Source organism: Prionailurus viverrinus, chromosome D1 (assembly GCF_022837055.1).
Source record: "Prionailurus viverrinus isolate Anna chromosome D1, UM_Priviv_1.0, whole genome shotgun sequence".
Taxonomy (NCBI): domain Eukaryota; kingdom Metazoa; phylum Chordata; class Mammalia; order Carnivora; family Felidae; genus Prionailurus; species Prionailurus viverrinus.
Window position 1 is genome coordinate 80,023,584 of NC_062570.1, and position 19,459 is coordinate 80,043,042.

The 19,459-nt window shown below is 36.2% G+C and overlaps 1 protein-coding gene across 1 annotated transcript in view; it reads left to right on the top strand.

Moving 5' to 3' along the window:
- The window catches only part of LUZP2 (leucine zipper protein 2), a 509,386-nt gene that overhangs the window by 219,827 nt on the left and 270,100 nt on the right, over positions 1 to 19,459 (top strand). Inside the window, exons 2-3 of the mRNA XM_047876647.1 lie at positions 13,364 to 13,481; positions 16,987 to 17,057. Of these exons, the coding sequence (XP_047732603.1) occupies positions 13,364 to 13,481; positions 16,987 to 17,057 (189 nt within the window). The remainder of the gene's footprint in view (positions 1 to 13,363; positions 13,482 to 16,986; positions 17,058 to 19,459) is intronic.

Below are 19,459 nucleotides of genomic sequence, written 5' to 3' on the forward strand. Positions count from 1 at the left end.
CACCAGCTGATTCTCAGAGGGGATTGCTGAGGCTGCGGAGAGGTGGTGTGGTGTTCCATGCCCCAGTACTTGCTGAGTTGCCAGTGCTTGTTTAAGCTCAAGGTGAGACAAGTGTCAAGGGCCTGAGGGAACAAGAGAAGCCTGATAGCACATTGGGCAAATGTCGTTTTGCCCAGATAGGTCAGTGGGGACAAACAGATCAGCTATTCATTTATGAGACAAAGAATGGGAATTTGAAGGGTCTGTCTCTGACTTTGTCGCAAGTAACCAAGAGGGTCATCAGCGAGTCTTACTTAAATCATATAGGAAAGACGGCCCTTTGCAGAAAGGCCTTTCCTGGAACATAAAATGTTGGGAGGATTTCTTAACCATTGGTAATTTCCAGGCGTGCAGGTCTCAGATACAGTTCAGCATTGTCACTGAACAACACTGTGCTAGGTAATAGGACTAGACAACATTCATGCAAAGATTTCAATTTTGTAGTGAGATACATACATAAGTAATATGCTATTAATACAGTATAGAAGCTGTGAAGAGAGATGGGGAATAGAGAAAACCTTGAATGAGAATGAGGTTTGAGAAGACTGGCTTGATGTGTATAGAGGTTTTGTACTGTGGAATCGAAAGCGCTAAGACTGGGGAGAGTCTGATGTTTTGTGGATGGCTTGGCTATTGGAAATAATTTAACATATGATTATTTGGGGAATTTATTTTAATTTCAGTTTCAGTTAATTCATGTGAATGAAACTAGACCACAATACATTTAAAGACTTTCAAGAAATACACTGGTCGATAATTAAATACAGCACACGTAAGAGGTAAGAGAGAAAACCTGAGCAAAGGAAACAGAAGGAGAATAAAGGTAGTTTCAAGCCAGAGGGCATATGGCCTAGACCTTGACGTAGCCAAAGAGCACTGATATTTTAAACTATAAGTTGATGCAAATTGAACTTTAAGGTTAGAAATCCTGATTTGAGAGCAGTGCATTAATGGATTGGAGAAGAAAAAAAATATCAATTAATACAGTGCTATAAATAGATAATGATGACTTGCACTAGGACAGTAAGACTGGGTAGTTGCACATAACAGTATTCAGAAATTAGAGAAAACAGTATTCAGTATTAGAGAAAAAGATGAGATTGCATCAAGCTATTGATAATCTTTGAGAACTAAAGAAAATAGTTAGTTAAACAATGGCCCGAAAGTTCCATTTTTAGTGAAATTGAACATATTTGTTGTCAGTGTGTAAGCCAGTGGAAAACTGAACAGAATGTCAAATCCCTTGGAAGGACTAGGAGGACCACCAGTGAGCAAGGTGGCAAGTACTCAAAGGGCTAATCTCTGAGAATGAAGTACTGAGAAGTTAACCACTGGGGCTCTGTAGCAGATTATTTAGAAGTATGACCATTATCATTCTTCTGGTGTACATACTCACTTACATTATGACTTGGATAGTTTTTCAAGAAGAAATGAAGTGTATTTCTCTGCCTCTTAATCTGTCCACGACTTGTGACCTGCTTTGTGACCAATGCAATGTGGCAGATGTGATATCATAATGCTTTCAGCCTAAACCTGAAAAATACTCCTTTACATTTGCTAATTTTCTTAGAACCCTAACCAATTGGAATGTGAATAAGCACAGGCTAACTCTCTGGATCCTGAGGAACATATGAGACATGGCTTCCATGACAAGCTGATAGTCAACCACGGAAGTAGAGCCATTTATTTGACCAGAAAACGATCAGAAAACAAGAGTTAGCTCAGCCTAGAGCCGATGTGTCTGGATGAGCTCAGGCCAAATTTCTGACACTCAGAGTCATGAAATGAATGATGATGAAATGGACAAATTCCTAAAAATAATGTATATTACTCATATTGACATAGGGACAATTAGTTGAATATCTATTTTTTTATTTTATTTTTTGTTTAATTTACATCCAAGTTAGTTAGCATACAGTGCAACAATGATTTACCCATTTAGCCCATCCCCCCCTCTGACAATCCCTCCAGTAACCCTCTGTTTGTTCTCCATATTTAAGAGTCTCTTTTGTCCCCCTCCCTGTTTTTATATCATTTTTGGTTCCCTTCCCTTGTGTTAATCTTTTCTGTGTCTTAAAGTCCTCATATGAGTGAAGTCATATGGTATTTGTCTTTTTCTGACTAATTTCGCTTAGCCTAATACCCTCTAGTTCCATTCACATAGTTGCAAATGGCAAGATTTCATTCTTTTTGATTGCCGAGTAATACTCCATTGTGTGTGTGTGTGTGTGTGTGTGTGTGTGTGTGTGTATATATATATATATATATATATACCACTTCTTCTTTATCCATTCATCCATCAATGGACGTTTGGGCTCTTTCCATACTTTGGCTATTGTTGATAGTGCTGCTATAAACATTGGGGTACATGTGCCCCTTCAAAACAGCATACCTGTATCCCTTGGATAAATACTTAGTAGTATAATTGCTGGGTCATAGGGTAGTTCTATTTTTAATTTTTTGAGGAACTTCCATACTGTTTTCCAGAGTGGCTGCACCAGTTTGCATTCCCACCAGCAGTGCAAAAGAGATCCTCTTTCTCTGCATCCTCGCCAACATCTGTTGTTGCCTGAGTTGTTAATGTTAGCCATTCTGACATGTGTGAGGTTGTATCTCATTGTGGTTTTGATTTGCATTTCCCTGATGATGAATCAAGCATGTTTTCATGTGTTGGTTGGCCATCTGGATTTCTTCTTTGGAGAAGTGTCTATTCATGTCTTTTGCCCATTTCTTCACTTGATTATTTGTTTTATGGGTGTTGAGTTTGAGAAGTTCTTTACAGATTTTGGATACTAACCCTTTAACTGATATGTCATTTGCAAATATTTTCTCCCATTTTGTAGTTGCCTTTTAGTTTTGCTGATTGTTTCCTTTGCTGTGCAGAAGCTTTTTATTTTGATGAGGTCCCAACAGTTCATTTTTGCTTTTGTTTCCCTTGCCTCTGGCGACTTGTTGAGTAAGAGGTTGCTGTGGCCAAGATCAAAGGGTTTTTGCCTGCTTTCTCCTCCAGGATTTTGATGGCTTCCTGTCTTACATTGGTCTTTCATCCATTTTGAGTTTATTTTTGTGTATGGTGTAAGAAAGTGGTCCAGGTTCATTTTTCTGCATGTCACTGTCCAGTTTTCGCAGCACCACCCGCTGAAGAGACGGTCTTTATTCCATTGGATATTCTTTCCTGCTTTGTCAAAGATTAGTTGGCCAGGGGCGCCTGGGTGGCGCAGTCAGTTAAGCGTCCGACTTCAGCCAGGTCACGATCTCACGGTCCGTGAGTTCGAGCCCCGTGTCAGGCTCTGGGCTGATGGCTCAGAGCCTGGAGCCTGTTTCCGATTCTGTGTCTCCTTCTCTCTCTTCCCCTCCCCTGTTCATGCTCTGTCTCTCTCTGTCCCAAAAATAAATAAACGTTGAAAAAAAAAAAGATTAGTTGGCCATACATTTGTGGGTCCATTCCTGGGTTCTCTGTTCTGTTCAACTGATCTGAGTGTCTGTTTTTGTGCCAGTACCATACTGTCTTGATGATTACAGCTTTGTAATACAGCTTGAAGTTTGTTGAATATCTATTAAAACATTAAATCTGTAACTAAGGACCTTCTAACAAAGGAAACTACAGACCAGATGATTTTACTTGTCAATTCTACTCATTCAGATAAAAAAATATTACCAACCTTCCACAAATTCTTTCAGATAACAGGAAAAGAGAGCATACTTCCCAATTTTTTTATGAGCTAAACATTACCTAGATACAAAGCTTTACATCACTATAATGACAAAGGGCATTTATAACTAAATTGCTCTGTGAAAATGAATGTAAAAATCCTAAATAAAATATTAGCAAATTGAATCTAACATAATTATATATGATAAACAAAATGATTGATTTCAGTAATGAGAGTTTGATTTAATATTATCATTAATCGTATGCAAAATGAATCAGTAAGCCTTAATCATATGCAAAATGAGTCAGTGTCATTCGGCACATTAATAGTGTAAAAGAAAAAAATGTATGTGATCTTCTCAATGGATGCATTTATGAGACAAGTTTTTTCTGCTTATTTATTTATTTATTTATTTATTTATTTCATTTGTTTATGTAAATTCAAGTTATTTAAGATACAGTGTAGTATTGTTTTCAAGGGAAGAACTCAATGATTCATCACTTACATATAACACCCAGTGCTCATCCCAACAAGTGCCCTCCTACTGCCCATCACCCATTTAGCTCATTCCCCCATCCACCTCCCCTCCAGCAACCCTCAATTTGTACTCTTTAAGAGTTTCTTATGGTTTGCCTCCCTCTCTGTTTTTATATTATTTTTCCTTGACTTTCTCAATGTTCATCTTTTGTGTTTCTTAAATTGCACCTATGAGTGAAGTCTTATGATATTTGTCTTTTTCTGACTGATTTATTTCATTTAGCATAATACACTCTAGTTCCATGTTTGTTGTTGCAAATGACAAGATTTCATTCTTTTTGATTGCTGAGTAGTATTCCATTGTGTGTGTATCTTATATATATATATTATATATACACCACATCTTTATCCATTCATCAGTGGATAGACACTTGAGCTCTTCCCATGATTTGGCTATTGTTGATAGTGCTGCCCCTTCATATCAGCATTTTTGTATCCTTTGGATAAATACCTAGTAGTACAATTGTTGGGTCATTGGGTAGTTCTATTTTTAATTTTTAAAAAATGTTTATTTATTTCTTTAGAGAGAGAAAGAGAGATAGCAATAGAGAATGAGCAGGGGAGAGGCAGAGAGAGAGAGGGAAAGAGATAATCCCAAGGAGGTTCCTCACTATCAGTACACAGCCTGATGCGGGGCTTGATCCCACAAACCAAGGATCATGACCTGAGGTGAAACTAAGTCAGATGCTTACCCAGCTGAGCCACCGAGGTATGCCTCTGTTTTTAATTTTATGAGGAATCTCCATACTGTTTTCCAGAGTGGCTGCACCAGTATGTATTCCCACCAACAGTGCAAAAGTGTTCCCCTTTCTTTCTCATTGCTGCATAGTACTCCATTGTGTATATAAACCACAGTTTCTTTATCCATTCATCAGTTGATGGACATTTAGGCTCTTTCCATAATTTTGCCCTTTGTAGAAACATGGACTCAACTGGAGAGTGTGATGCTAAGTGAAATAAGCCATACAGAGAAAGACAGATACCATATGTTTTCACTCTTATGTGGATCCTGAGAAACTTAACAGGAACCCATGGGGGAGGGGAAGGAAAAAAAAAAAGAGAGGTGGGAGAGAGCCAAAGCATAAGAGACTCTTAAAAACTGAGAACAAACTGAGGGCTGATGGGGGGTGGGGGGGGAGGGTGGGTGATGGGTATTGAAGAGCGCATCTTTTGGGATGAGCACTGGGTGTTGTATGGAAACCAATTTGACAATAAATTTCATATATTTTTTAAAAAAGTGTTACCCTTTCTCCTCATCCTCACCAGCATCTGTTGTCTCCTGAGTTGTTGATTTTAGCCATTCTGACAGGTGTGGGGTGGCATCTCATTGTGGTTTTGATGATGGGTGATGTTGAGCATCTTTTCATGTGGCTGTTGGCCATATGGATGTCTTCTTTGGAAAAATGTCTATTCATGTCTTCTGCCCATTTTTAAATTGATTATTCATTTTTGGGGTTTTGAGTTTTATAATTCTTTATATATTTTGGATATTGACCCTTTATTGGATATGTCATTTGCAAATATATTCTCCCATTCCATAGGTTGCTTTTTAGTTTTGTTGATTGTTTCCTTCACTGAGACAAATTATTACTGTGATACTGCTCTATTACAAATTACTCCAAAAGCTTTATGGCTTAAAATAACAGTGTTTGAACTCATGTTGAAGAGTCGTTGGGGTGTTTCTGCCTCAGAGTTTGAATCAAATTCAGGTTTGCTCCACATGATTTCTTTTTGAAGAAGCCTAAAGTTGCAGTAGTTATCTGGGGCAATTTCTTCATGTGGTCATTAGCAGGAGAACAAGAAACTAAGAAAAATCAGATAAACATCCTTTACAGTCTTCAGTGTGTCATGTCCATTAACATTCCATTGAAGTGTCACATGACCGAGTGAATGGTGTGGGGGTTTTTATCCTGCCTACATTTGCAATATGGAAAGGATAGGAGGAATGAAAGAGCGGTGCACAATTAATAACATATACTACAATGAAAAAAAAATATGTTTGACACCATTCAGATTCCATTAACGAATAAAATTGAACAGAGTTAGAAACCAGAAATCGAAGAAAACATGTTTACATTTGATTTTTTAAAAACTTAGGAATTGACCAAAAAGCCTATAGGAAATACCGTACTTGTGATATTGAAATCTTTTTCCCCTGTAATCGGGAATAAGAAAAAGGTGCAATGTGGAATAAACAAAGGATTTTACATCACAAATTGTATTGAACGTTGTAGAATAGATCCTTGGTCCTTAATAACAAGGTAATATAAAGAAATTAAATAGAAGACTTAAGGATTGAAAAAATAAAAAACTATATTTTTGTGGACAATATGGTTATACTTGTAGAAAATCCAAAATATTCCACAAATAATATTTTATAATTGATAATTTTCTGAATGCAAAATCATATACCAAAATCCATATTTTAATGTACTAGCAATATACAATTATAAATTAATGTGTTCATAAGAGATAACATTTATAATCAGATAAAATTTTTTTTCAAATATTTATAGATTTAAGTGGTACAACTCCAGTGAACTACTCTGAATATAAAAGATTAATAAATTAGTCTATATTTATAATGTCAATACCTATTAATCAAAAGACACCATTAAGAGATCAAAAATTCCAACAGCAGAATAATTATATTTTCAACACATTTAACCATGAAAGAGCTCATGTATGGAATATATAAATACAACCTACAAATAAATAACAAACAGTGGGCAAACCAATGGGAAAAAGGCAAAAGGCATGAGCAGGCATTTTATTGAAAAAAATATTTATTTATTCATTTATATTTAAAGTTTATTTATTTGTTTTTGGAAGAGAAAGAAAGTGTGAGTTGGGGAAGAGCAGAAAGAGAGGGAGAGAGAATCCCAAGCAGGCTCCACACTGTCATTGTGGATCCTGATGGCCTGAACCCATGAACCATGAAATCATGATCTGAGCCAAAGTCGACACTTAGCTGATTGAGCCATCCAGGTGCCCTAAAAATAATATTTAAATCATTTTTGTAAAGTACTCACTTTGAGTCAACCAGTAAAATACAAATTACAGCTAAAGCAAACTGCTATTTTGCAACCGGTAGGGTGACTGAAAATTGAAAACTATAATATCGTAGTATATAAGAATTTGAAACAATTGAAATTCTTCACCTCTCCTATGCTATAGCAGATTGGGAAAATTCTTTGGCAGTATTTACTGAAGTTGAAAATGCATGCCCTCTAATGAGCAATTCCTTTCTTAGATATATACTTGGCATACATTTACTTGCATGTTAAATACAAGGCATATGAAATATTCATATCCTTATTCATAACAGTTGAAAACTGGACAAAAACAAAGGTATGCATCAGCACTAGCATATATACACTGCAATATGATTATTCATTACTATACTATGTGGTGATAAAACTTAACTATTCTCCAGGGCACCTGACTCCAGAAGCTTCTGACTCTTGGTTTTGACTCAGGCATGATCCCATGGTTGTGGGATCGAGCCCCACTTCAGGCTCCATGCTGAGCGTGGAGCCTGCTTAAGATTCTCTCTCTCTTCCTCTGCCCCTTTACCCTGCTCATGCTCTCTCTCTCCAAAAAAACATTTTTTAAATGAACTATTTCTCCACACAATATGGAAGAGTGTTACAAACTCCATGTTGTATAAAACCAAATAAAAGGAGACATATTCAGTAATTTCATTTGCACAGATTTCAAACATAGGCAAATACTTATGAAGAGAAGTAAGAATATTAGTTATATTTGAAGAGGAAAAAGAATGTAATAAATGAGTGAAGTCAATATCATCTGGGGTGTATTATCTATTTTTAAAATTCTTATGTATTTACTTTGTGTGAGTTCATGAAATGTGCCTGGGGATTGTGGTTTTTTTTTTCTTTTCTTTTCTGCATAAGTACCACAACTCAATTACAAAAAAAAAGTCCTAAGAAAAATGGTATCATCTGAAAATTACAGCAAATAGTTGCATACATTGTAGTCACTGATGAAGCACAATGAATATAGCTATCTTAAAAACACAAGATAGAAGATCTGCTATCATTTTTCTCTATTTAGCATTTTTTGGAGGTTTTAGCCAGTACAATTTGCAAAGAAAAAAAAAAGTTGTGACTATGAGAATAAAAGATGGTTGATACCATTCAAAGATAATACCACTGCCTAGTTGTAAAAGCCAAACAAATCAACTAAGTAACTCCAGCAAGTACTAAGTTTGTTTAATAAGGTATTTGGAATCAAGATCAACTTAGTAGCTTTAAAAGAAACGAACAACATTCATTTAGGCAGTGGAATGGAAAAATCCATCCACAATAACAACAGGTCTAACAAGAAATGAGCAAGAACTCTTTGAAGTAACTTTAAAGCATTTCTGAATCATAAGTTGTTAAATAATATATGAGACCACCTATCTTTGGGATTGAAAGATACTCTCTTGTTATCTATTTCCCTAAATATAATACAAATGCAGTTTCAATTAAATTCCCTATGGAAGTTTATTATGAAATTGACAAGATCATTCCAAAATTCACTGAGAATACACAAATACAGAAAAATTAGCAATAAAACTATAAAAACAAAAGTGGGAAATCTAGAAAATAACAAAATGTAGCACACAGCTTTAATAATTGAACCATGGAATGGTGTTGCAACAAATTCATCAATACATCAGAATAGATCATAACCACCTTTAAAGAACAGCATTGGAGTGGAGAAGGTCTATTTGTGCAAGAGCAATATGGAGGCCATAAATTTAGGAAAAGATTTATCTCCATGTATATTTAAAAGAAATTGGGGAGTTAGGAAATCTAAAAATCAATAACAGACTTACAAAAAATATTTTCCCCATAATAAACAGTTAAAAACCATACTGGGCAGAAATTTCTATAAGTCAATAGATTAAAAAACTGTTAAGGGTTGAGTCATTCACCCCAAAATTCATACTTTGAAGTCCTAATCTACAGTACCTTTGATGTAACATCATTGGGAGATGGGTGTTTATAGAAGCTGTCAAGTTAAAATAAGGCACTAGAGTGGGCTCTAAACTAATCTGAGTGATGTCCTTATAAAAATGGAAAATTAGTCACAGAGTCACACATAGAAGACAATGTGAAGACACATAGGAAGAAGACGGCCATCTGTAAGCCAAAGAGAGAGTCTGGGACAGATCTTTCCCTCACGGTCCTCATAAGGAACCGACTCTACCAACAGCTTGATTTTTAATTTCCTGCCTCTAGAATTGTGAGACAAATTAAAATTTCTGTTGTTTGAGCTACCCATTCTGTAGTACTTTGTGACAGCAGCCCCAGCAAGCTAATACAAAAACTAACCCAAAATATGAGTGGGTAAAAGGCATACATAGATCATTCATAGGGTCAGAAATGCAAGTACTAATGAAAGTTATGAAAATATAATTAATCTTTCCAGTGAAGTGATCGAAATTTTGTCCTAGAGAAGGTACAATTTTTCACTCATGCCACTAACACATATTAAGTAAAGGAGGAAAACAATTTCCAGTTCAGGTGAATGTGTTGAGAAGAATACCAGAATACTATACTGATACTAGAAGTATAGACTAGAATAGCAATTTACTAGTACCTATAAAAATTGACACGTTAACTTTGGAGTGAAATATTTGTATTTCTAAGAATATATGCCATAAGAATTTTCATTAAGATATATTTGTGGGTTTTTTTCCGGTGAAATATATTTGTAGCCACATATGTGGATTTCATTACTTTTTAAGAGAGAAAGAAAACTTGAAAACACCCTAAATGTCCCATGGTAAAGTATGTTAAAATATAAGTGCGTGGATTTTAATATGTGTAGACATGGAAAGAGCTCTGAGATATACAAGCCAATTGCAGAGTACACTTCTAGGAGGATCATATAAATATAAAAAAAAATGTATGTTATGGGAAAAATAACCTGCATTGAGAGATAAATATGCACTCATGTGTAAATGCAAGAAAGTGTGAGAAATCCAGTGCTTTCATTAAGGTTACTTTTCTCCTTTTATAAGAACTTTGAATGACTGAATCTGGAGTGGTGCTATTAATTAGCACTTTCGACGATATTTCCCTGTGACTAATATATAATCACAAAATTGTGATATAAAATTTTGATATAATCACAAAAATTATATCCTTTTTGTGGCTTTCAGTTTACTGACCTGAACAAAAAAAGGATCTAAATTCGTTCTCCTTTCCACATGAATTCATCTCAAGGCCAAAATGGTGATAGAATTAAAAGATAATTGTAAATACTAAAAAAGGAAATGCTATTCCTAATTTTACTTAATGGTAAATAAAAATGGCAACAATATTCAATACCAAAGACATATATGCAATAGTGAAGGAAGAAGTAATACATAATAAGTTCTACAATGGCACAGTGAATATTTAACTATGATAAATGCCTAGTCAAGTCACGGTATTCTTCCGGAGTACTGGCTAAGACATAGGACTCTGAAGGCTGACTGATCTACCACACCCTTAATAGAAATGTGTTCTGGAAAGTTACCATCCCTGTGACTCAGTTCCTTCAACCCTACTGTGGGGTTCATGCTACTACTTATCTGACAGAGTTGTGCAAATTAAATGAGTCAATATGTATGATATCACATCTTATATGTAATACATTACCAATGCATGTTATTAAACACTGTGATTTATTCTGGTCATTTAAGGTAATTTTGGAGATGTGTTTATTGTCACAAACATTCAGGGGAAACAAATTGGGATATGAACTAAAGCTGAATAATTAGAAATAGATGGAAATCTGCCTTGCCCATCATCATAGGACTTTGCTAGAGAGACTGAGAGGAGACCTGGGACACTGTTCACCAGTGGAAATCTAAAGGCCATGGGGAGATAGTGAGGTTCTTAGCAAGGGAGCATTCCAATTTCCTTCAAACAAGAATACAAAGACCACTAGAAAACAACAGTTAAAAAATGATTAAGGAAAAAAACAAAAACAAAAACAGGGGCACCTGGGTGTCTTTGTTGATTGAGCATCCAAGTCTTGATTTTGGCTCAGGTCACGATATCGAGTTTCATGAGACTGAGCCCCGCGAAGGGCTCCGAGCTGACAGCATGGAGCCTGCTTGGGATTCTCTCTCTGCCTCTCTGCCACTACGTGCACCCTATCTCATGAGAAAAAGAAATTTACAGAACCCAATAATTGTATTAGAAACCTATTGTAGATTGTAGACTCAGTTCCTTTATAGTTCTGCAGTAAGACTGAAAATTTTAAAAAACTAGAAAATTGAGCCATTTTCTTACAAGTTTGGAATTGAACTTGTCAACCTGACTTTAACTAAAAAAACTGTTTTTCATATGACTTCTCTCTCAGTAAAGGGCTGTGTCCAACAGTTGCCAAGGCAGAAACAGGCCAGTGCCCTGCCTCTCCTTCCTCATAACACACACAGACAAAAGATGTTTTAAAAAATATTATATATTATTGATTCAATTTTGCTTGTTTCGCTGAAATCAGTGCAAGCTTCTCTGTCTCTGCTTTCTCTAATCTTTTTTTAATTGTTTTTCATGTTTGTTTTTTTTTTTGAGAGAGAGAGAGTGAGTGAGTTTGTGTGTGGTGGGGGAGGGGGACGGTCAGGAAAAAGAGAGGGAGAGAATCCCAAGTAGGCCTCAAACTGTCAGCACAGACTAGGGGCTCTATCCCAGGACCCCGTGATCATGACCTGAGCTGAAATCAAGAGTCAGACGCTTAACCCACTGAGCCACACAGGTGCCCCTCTGCTGCTTCTAATCTAATTTAAGCCACCACAAATTTTTCTCTGGATTGTTGCTGTGGACTTCCTTTCTCCAGGTTTTTCCCTCTTCCAGTTTACTCTCCAGTTTTTAGCCAGGAAAATCTTTACAAAACATAAATCCGACCATGTCACTCCTTGTGTAATTATTTATTTTCACATTGTGAAAACTCCTGTTACTTAAGCATCTTGCATCTGTTTTTTTCATGCTTTCCACATCCTCATTTAGCAGGAAGTCCCAACCCCTGAGTTAGGACTCCAAACCTTCTGATACTTATGCACTTTTCAAAAATTCAGTGAGCACATTTTTATTAGTATTTACATGTGCTTTCCCCTTTTCTATAGCTAATTGCTATTTATCTTAACAAGTTCATTTTATATTTTGTATTACTTTTTCCAGGAAGTCTTTCCTGGATTAGCAACTCTCCTATGTGCTCCAATTGATTATTTTAGCCTCTCTCTCTCAGTTACAGTTCTGGGCTGCCCTGGCAATTATCTTTTTCTTTGTCTACATTTTCCCCATACACACACACACACACACACACACACACACACACCATAGCATACATAAACATACCCTACCTGCTCATTTATGCCTTGAATAGGAACTTAGCATAGTAACTTGGTCCTTCTGAGCCCAATTCTTTTATATTTGCAAAATGAGAATTACACTACTGGCCTTCTTACAAAGACCATATGAAAAAAGTAAAAGAAAATATGTGTATATATATGATATGGAGTTAAGTAAGTCTTTCTTTCATGAAAATTAACAAGTCTGTTCAAATTTTACTCTGATTACAATATTTATTGACTGATTTCATAGATATTCTGTTTTTTTCCTGTTCCTCTTTAATAGCAATAGACATTCTTAGACATGTTTGCAAAGGGGTGCCTTTTCAGTGGACTTCTTTCCCTACACAGCAGGGATAAAACAAGACCCCGACATTCTGCTCTGGCTCTGTCCCCAAGCGTCTCTCCCTAATGTCAGAATCTGTTTGTGTCTTTGGGATACGTTGGTTCAAATCATATCTCTTTGCTGTTTGGAAAAGTATCTGTCTTCCAAGAGGTACCTGATAAGCTATGTTATATCTGTCAAAGATATACAGTATTGTTCTGGAAACTCTCTGTAGCCTGGAGGGTCCTCAATGCAAAATGAAACCTTTGTTATACAGCTCTTTGGTTTTCAGTTTTCCCCTTTTAGATGAAAGAGGACAAATAAAACATCCTAGTAATTAAGGTTTCAATTAATCTTGATTTTGCTTTAAATGCGAGGGCTTGTGATTATTTTTAAAGTGGCCAAAGCCACATGGGAGCATTTGAGGGGCTCTCATGCGATTTTTTTCTGTGTTAGACAGGACTATGAAGATCTAGAAAAGCAGCTGAAAGAAGTCTTTAAGGAGCGAAGCAACATCCTCCATCAGCTGACAAAGACATCAAGAGAACTTGATGGAATTAAAGTCAACCTTCAGGTGAGATGAAAACTAAATTTCCTGGCTGCAAAGGACTTGGCCTGTCTCGGTGGATTAGCATTAAAAGACTCCTGCATTTTTTTCTTTACCAGTTTTGAATATGTTTTCTGGGCTTGACCATGGGAGTTATTTATTATCATATGAGCTTTAAAAAGAAATGCCATTTGAAATGCAGTCTGGGAATCTGTGGTTTGCAAATGCAGAAAGGAGAAAATTGTGTGCTTGGCAAGGCCATCAGTTTCTCAAGCTTCTAAGATCAATTTGCCCCCTGTGTTTTTTATATTATAAAATGATGAAAACTAATTATGACCAAGAGTTGAATGAATATAGGGATGATCTCTAGAAGAGAGTTTGAATTCCACAAAGGACAGTTCTCAAGATTCTTTAATAAACCTCATTACTAAAATGGGTAAATGCCTTAGAAAGGTGAGAGTCAGCTATGAAAATGTATGAATACTCAGTGAAATCCCAATCAAAAACCAGAGACAAGATCATTATCTAAAAAATTTTTTTTCTGAAATATCTTATAATATATTTTAATGTTTGCTTGAATATTGAAATTATTGAGGACATAATGCATACTAAAAGCTTTGCTGTTTTATAGAATTTAATTTTCATAATATATCTCTGAGATGTGTACTATTAATGTGATTTTTCTTGTTACACATGAGGAATTATGCTTAGAGAAGATAAGTTATTTTTGAATGTCGCAAGGGAAGCCAGAGTTTCAGTACAGGAAATCTGGCTTCAGGGCTTGTCTGTTAGTTACTGCACTGAACCATGCTTCTGAACCATGTGGAGTCACTGTTATCCTTAGCTTTTTATTCCATGAAGTTGATAAGGATGATGATGGTGTCAGTCGCCACTCCAGTCTATTGAACATGGTCTCAAGGTCTTACATTAGGTATTCTTTGTATAATTTCTATTTAATTTTTACATGAACACTATGCTATGGCTGTCTTGTAAGTGGGAAAACGGGAGTTAGAGAAAGGTTAAGAAACCATGGAGGACACAGTGAGAATTAGGTGGCAGAGCAGGTATATGACCACAGCACCCAAGCTCTTGTTCCTGAAGTTATGTTACAACTTGAGAACATTAAAAAAAAAAGGCGCAAAACCCACCCACATTCCATTAGAACACAGAGATGAGTATCAGGGCACTAACAGTGCTAAGATGGAAGAATACATAGAATGTTAGGAAAGCCCTGACGTGGATAAAAAGGAAACTAAGTCAATTTTTACAGGAAGCTGATACCAGAATTACATCTTATCCTTAAGTAGAAATTCACCAGTTACATGGGGCTACAAAGAGTGTTCAGTAGGCCTGGCCCCTTCTCAGAGGCATGGAATATCTGCCACTTTGAGATTATTTCAAGCATATGGTTAGATGCCCATGTATGGTCAGGAAACTCAGTGTGTCGACACCAGCAGCCTAAGTCAAGACACCCAAGTACAATCTGGAAAATTGCTTGACAACAATATATAATTTCATGGATTCATGGCTTTTAAAAGGGTAACAATCCTACCACTAAATGCCATTTTTTAAAAATCGTTTTTCCATTTTCTGTAAGCCATTGTGCAAGATATTTTTCATTTTTTATCTTATTAAATCCTCTTAGCAACCTCTTCACAAAATTAAGGTAATATTTCACTCATAAAATGAAGAAGCAAGATTCAAATAGGCCAAGGAAGTGCCCAGTCATACATCTAATAAATGGTGATTCTAGGTTTTAAACTAATAGTGAATAACTACATAACCCATTCCACATTTTCCTCCCAGTGGAACTTCATGAAGAAAGGAGTTTTGAAAGTTGTTATAGTTTTCTCTATAACCATAGCCCCTGGATGGAATGGTAATATAGGTCAGCCAATAAGCACTACATTGATTAATTCGTACATAAATCAACCTTAGAATCCTTAAAGGAACTAAGAATATTTTCCAAGAAGTGGATGTTGCTGGATAAATAATAACCAAGGGCGCCCTAGCTTTTCTCATTATATACACTTTGCTGTATCTACCCTTTTCATTTCTGCATCTCATGTTTTTTTGTTTGTTTGTTTGCTTCTTTTGTTTTGATTGTAAATGTCTTGAAGACAGCCATCCGCTTCATCTTGGTTTCCGTCAGGATGCCCAGAATATAGCAGATGGTCAGCAAATGAATAGGCCTATTTTATTGCACTGTTCATCAAGGGTTTTTCCACATCTGTTTTGCCCTTTGAGTTTTTTCCAATAAATGTCTAAAGTAGACTGTTCAAAAATCTCATCCCTCTTTTTCACCTAAGGAAGTCAGAGGGCAGATTTTGTGACCCGCCCCAGGTCTTATGACCATGATGCACTTTGAGCTATGAATCCCATGATTGGCAATGCCCTCCATCCCTTCCTCATCCTACCCTCTTTGTATGTTATATAAAGCTATTCTTTCCAAATAAGTGAAACGCCTTTTATTGGCTGCTTCCTAATTATGACCTCTGTCAGTTATTTTAGGGAAGAAGTTTCTCTTATGCAGTTCAGCCCACCACATCCATATCAGAATGCTGATCCCGCTGTATGAAAATTATCTGATTTTAGCCTTAGACTCTACAATTTGTGAAGGCAGATGTCGTCCCTCTGCACAGGACTTTGCATAATTCATGAGAGATATTTGTTAGATAGGTATTAAGTAAACAAAGTATTTGCCATTCCTAAGATTCTTAATTTTCTGCCTGCCACAGCTGCTTTTCCTGCAAATAATATCACTGCCCCTTTCAACATCTAATATCAAGAAAGATTGGTTACCCTGTTAAATAGTTTATTGACTATAAATAAGAAAGTTCTTGGGGAAGGCTTAATGGGCCAGATTCTATAACGAGAATAGCTCAGTGGGCTTTTCTGTTTTAAGTCACAGTCTGTGGATGCTGGATCTGCCAGAGTAAATAAACACTAATGACTGAGGTGGTACATATTGTTTCTCTTAATACCCTCTCTTTTCATACCAGTTACAATTTTACATGGCCCTTGTTTTCCTGTGCATGCTGCTGCATTACTCATTAAGAATAAATAGACAAGACCAAACAGGTACATGTTTTTTGGCTGCTTTGATCTTGCATTATGTTATTACATAGCTTATTCAGAGACGTCTTTTATGTCCCTTTGTATTTGTAGAAACTATGCCAGAGCTGGTTTAATATGGCTGCAAAGAACACAGTTAAACTTCAACGGAAGAGCAAAAGATGTGTTTTCTACTTGCTTGTAAAGAGACCTAAATATTAGGAGAGCATTCTCCCCTCCGTCGAACCTCTAAAGGCTGAGAGACTCAGTATATTCGCTTTCACCACTGTGTAGCACCTATACTGTGCTTGGTGTCATGAATTCTCATGGGCACCTTAGAGCCATGAGGACCATGGTGGCCTCATTTGCACATTCTTGTTCCAGGGCCATAAGAGCAGTCACACCTGTGCCATAGAGACAAAAGTGAGCCTCACTGTATCACTTGAATAAGATTTCCTTTTCCCACTTTTCTTATCAGTCTTTGAAAAACGATGAGAAAACTTCCAAAACTGATGTTCAGAAGCTTCTGGAAATAGGTCAGAGACAAAGGTAAGACTGTGCTTTCCCTTAATTTTCTCAATTCTTTCTTTTTCCCCATAGTGTGAAAAACTCCACATTCAGAAATTTCACAAAATCACTTCATTCTAAATGCATTAATTCATTTATCTTCTTACTTGAATGCGTGAGGATCTTGTTCAAATGAAGATTTGTATGCAATAAATCTATGGTGGGGTTTGAAATTGTGCATTTTCAACAGGTTCTCTGGTGATGGTTATGCTATGCTGCTTGTCTGCAGATCACAGAGTGTTTATGGATCTGTGGTATTTTCCTCTATTATCCAAGTAAGACAGACCCTGATAAATCTGCCCATCAATAGACACGTCCAATAACATGTTTAATGGCATCAAAACTTGATCATAGTGTTAATGGTGGGGTGGTAAGGAATGGGGTAATCTTATTAACAGCGTAAGTAGAATTAGTCTAATCTTATTAGTGTTGGATTGTGTGTTTTTGTTTTTTTGAAAGAAGTGTGTTGTGAGTAGATTTCTATGCAGTATAATATGATTTGAAATTGCCTCTCAAAGGAAAAAAAAATATTTTAAGGTAGAAACAAGCTAGCATTTGTATACATTTACTAGAGGCTCTCTTAGATGCTTTATATATATTCTCCTATTTCACCCTCATAATTACCTTATAAAGTAGATACGATTTCCCTATTTAATGGATAGGAAATCGAGTTGATGAGAGATGTATTAAGTGGAATTTGCTCTGTTGTGTCTTACCCCGTGGCGACACCCTTTCACATTAGTTCATTGATCACAAAACACAAAACTCCAAAAAAGCTTATACATACTATGTAGTCCCTTCTCATTGTCTTGTATCTTCTCCACTGTTCTTGCCTTCTGACCCAGAAACCTCTCATTGGCATATATTCAGATCGAGCTGATGACACATTAAAAATTTCAGATCTACTGTCCTATGTTGACTATTTTTATTATTTTAATGAAATTATTATTTCTTAACATGAAATTGTCTTCAAAGTCAAGTATTAAAGAGCTTGTATAAGATAATTCGCTAGCAAATTTCCAAAAATAGATCATTTTAAGTGATTGTATTGGTTTGAAATAAGCTACTTCTAAAAACATGGTTACATTTATTAAGAATTTCAGATCATCATCTATACACTTGGTATGATATACAAACTACCAGATGATGGGCCAAGTCTTTCAATTAAATGGCAAAACAAACCTGATATTTTGGTATTACGATTTCAATGTTTTACTCAAAATTAGAAAGCTTGTTTAAAATGTGCAACTTGTATAATGTACACAAAGTCAGAATGGAAAATTTGGTAAATTCTAATGGTAGGTAATTTCTCAAACGGATATGACATTTGATATATTAGTTTTTGTGATTACTTGCAAAGAGAGATAGAAAAATCATGGCTACCTGAAGGTGAAGGAGACTGTGTATCTCATTTGAAAAGAAGAGATACTAATAAACAGTAAAAGAGAAAAAAAAATCTTAGAATATAAAAATGTTAACTAATTTCAAATTTAGAAGTTTTATCTGACTCTGAAACAGTGCAATGCATTGTAGATGCCACTTGGCTATACCTCCAGCTCTCAGTAACCTTTCATCCTCTGGGATGCTTGCCACCTGACACTTACGTGCACCAGTGTTCCCTAGAAGTCATTAGGACTTCAACGTCACTCACAGTTACAAAAACAAATCAATTAGAATTTCCCTCTTGGAACTGTAACTAAGAGGCATCTAATCAGTCTCTCTGTGTAGCTGAAACCAGACTGTGAGTAAGTAAACTCAGAGGCTATAATCGTGCAGAGAGAGCAGAGAGCACCTTGCTGTTGAGACAGAGAAAGGAATGCATGTGCATATTTTTGTGTGCACGTGCATGTGTATGAGAGAGAGCGAGCACACAAAAGTTGTGCTGGCTCTTGAGTGTTACATTTTGACAGCCTAGATGATACCCACAGAAGAGCTCCAGATCTAAACCATACCATATAAGGAGAGAGTGTGTACTTAAATGTGGAGACTTGGGGATTGGAGGGTAACCTAAAGTGTCTGAAAACTGCCTTAGAAAAAGTAATAATACATTTTATTCTCTATGGTGGTTGGTGGGTGGAGATTCTAAGAAGGCAGTTTTGGACTCTCTGTTCCAAAGCATCGTACAGAATCATGTTCTCTGAAAACAAAAATGATACATGGGGCAGCAGCAAGTTCTCCATCTGAGATGTTTTTACGATACAAGTTGTAAAAAAAATGCCTTCCTGTAGTGTGATTTTGGTGTGTTTTCATATTTATAATTTGACATTGGAGGTGTATGAAACAGCTGGTCCAGATAGGACCCTAGAGTAGCAGCGATAGTTGGGTAAAACCCTGGAGTAGCAGTGATAGTTGGTGGAGGAGGCCTGCCCATGAGCAAGTCAGGA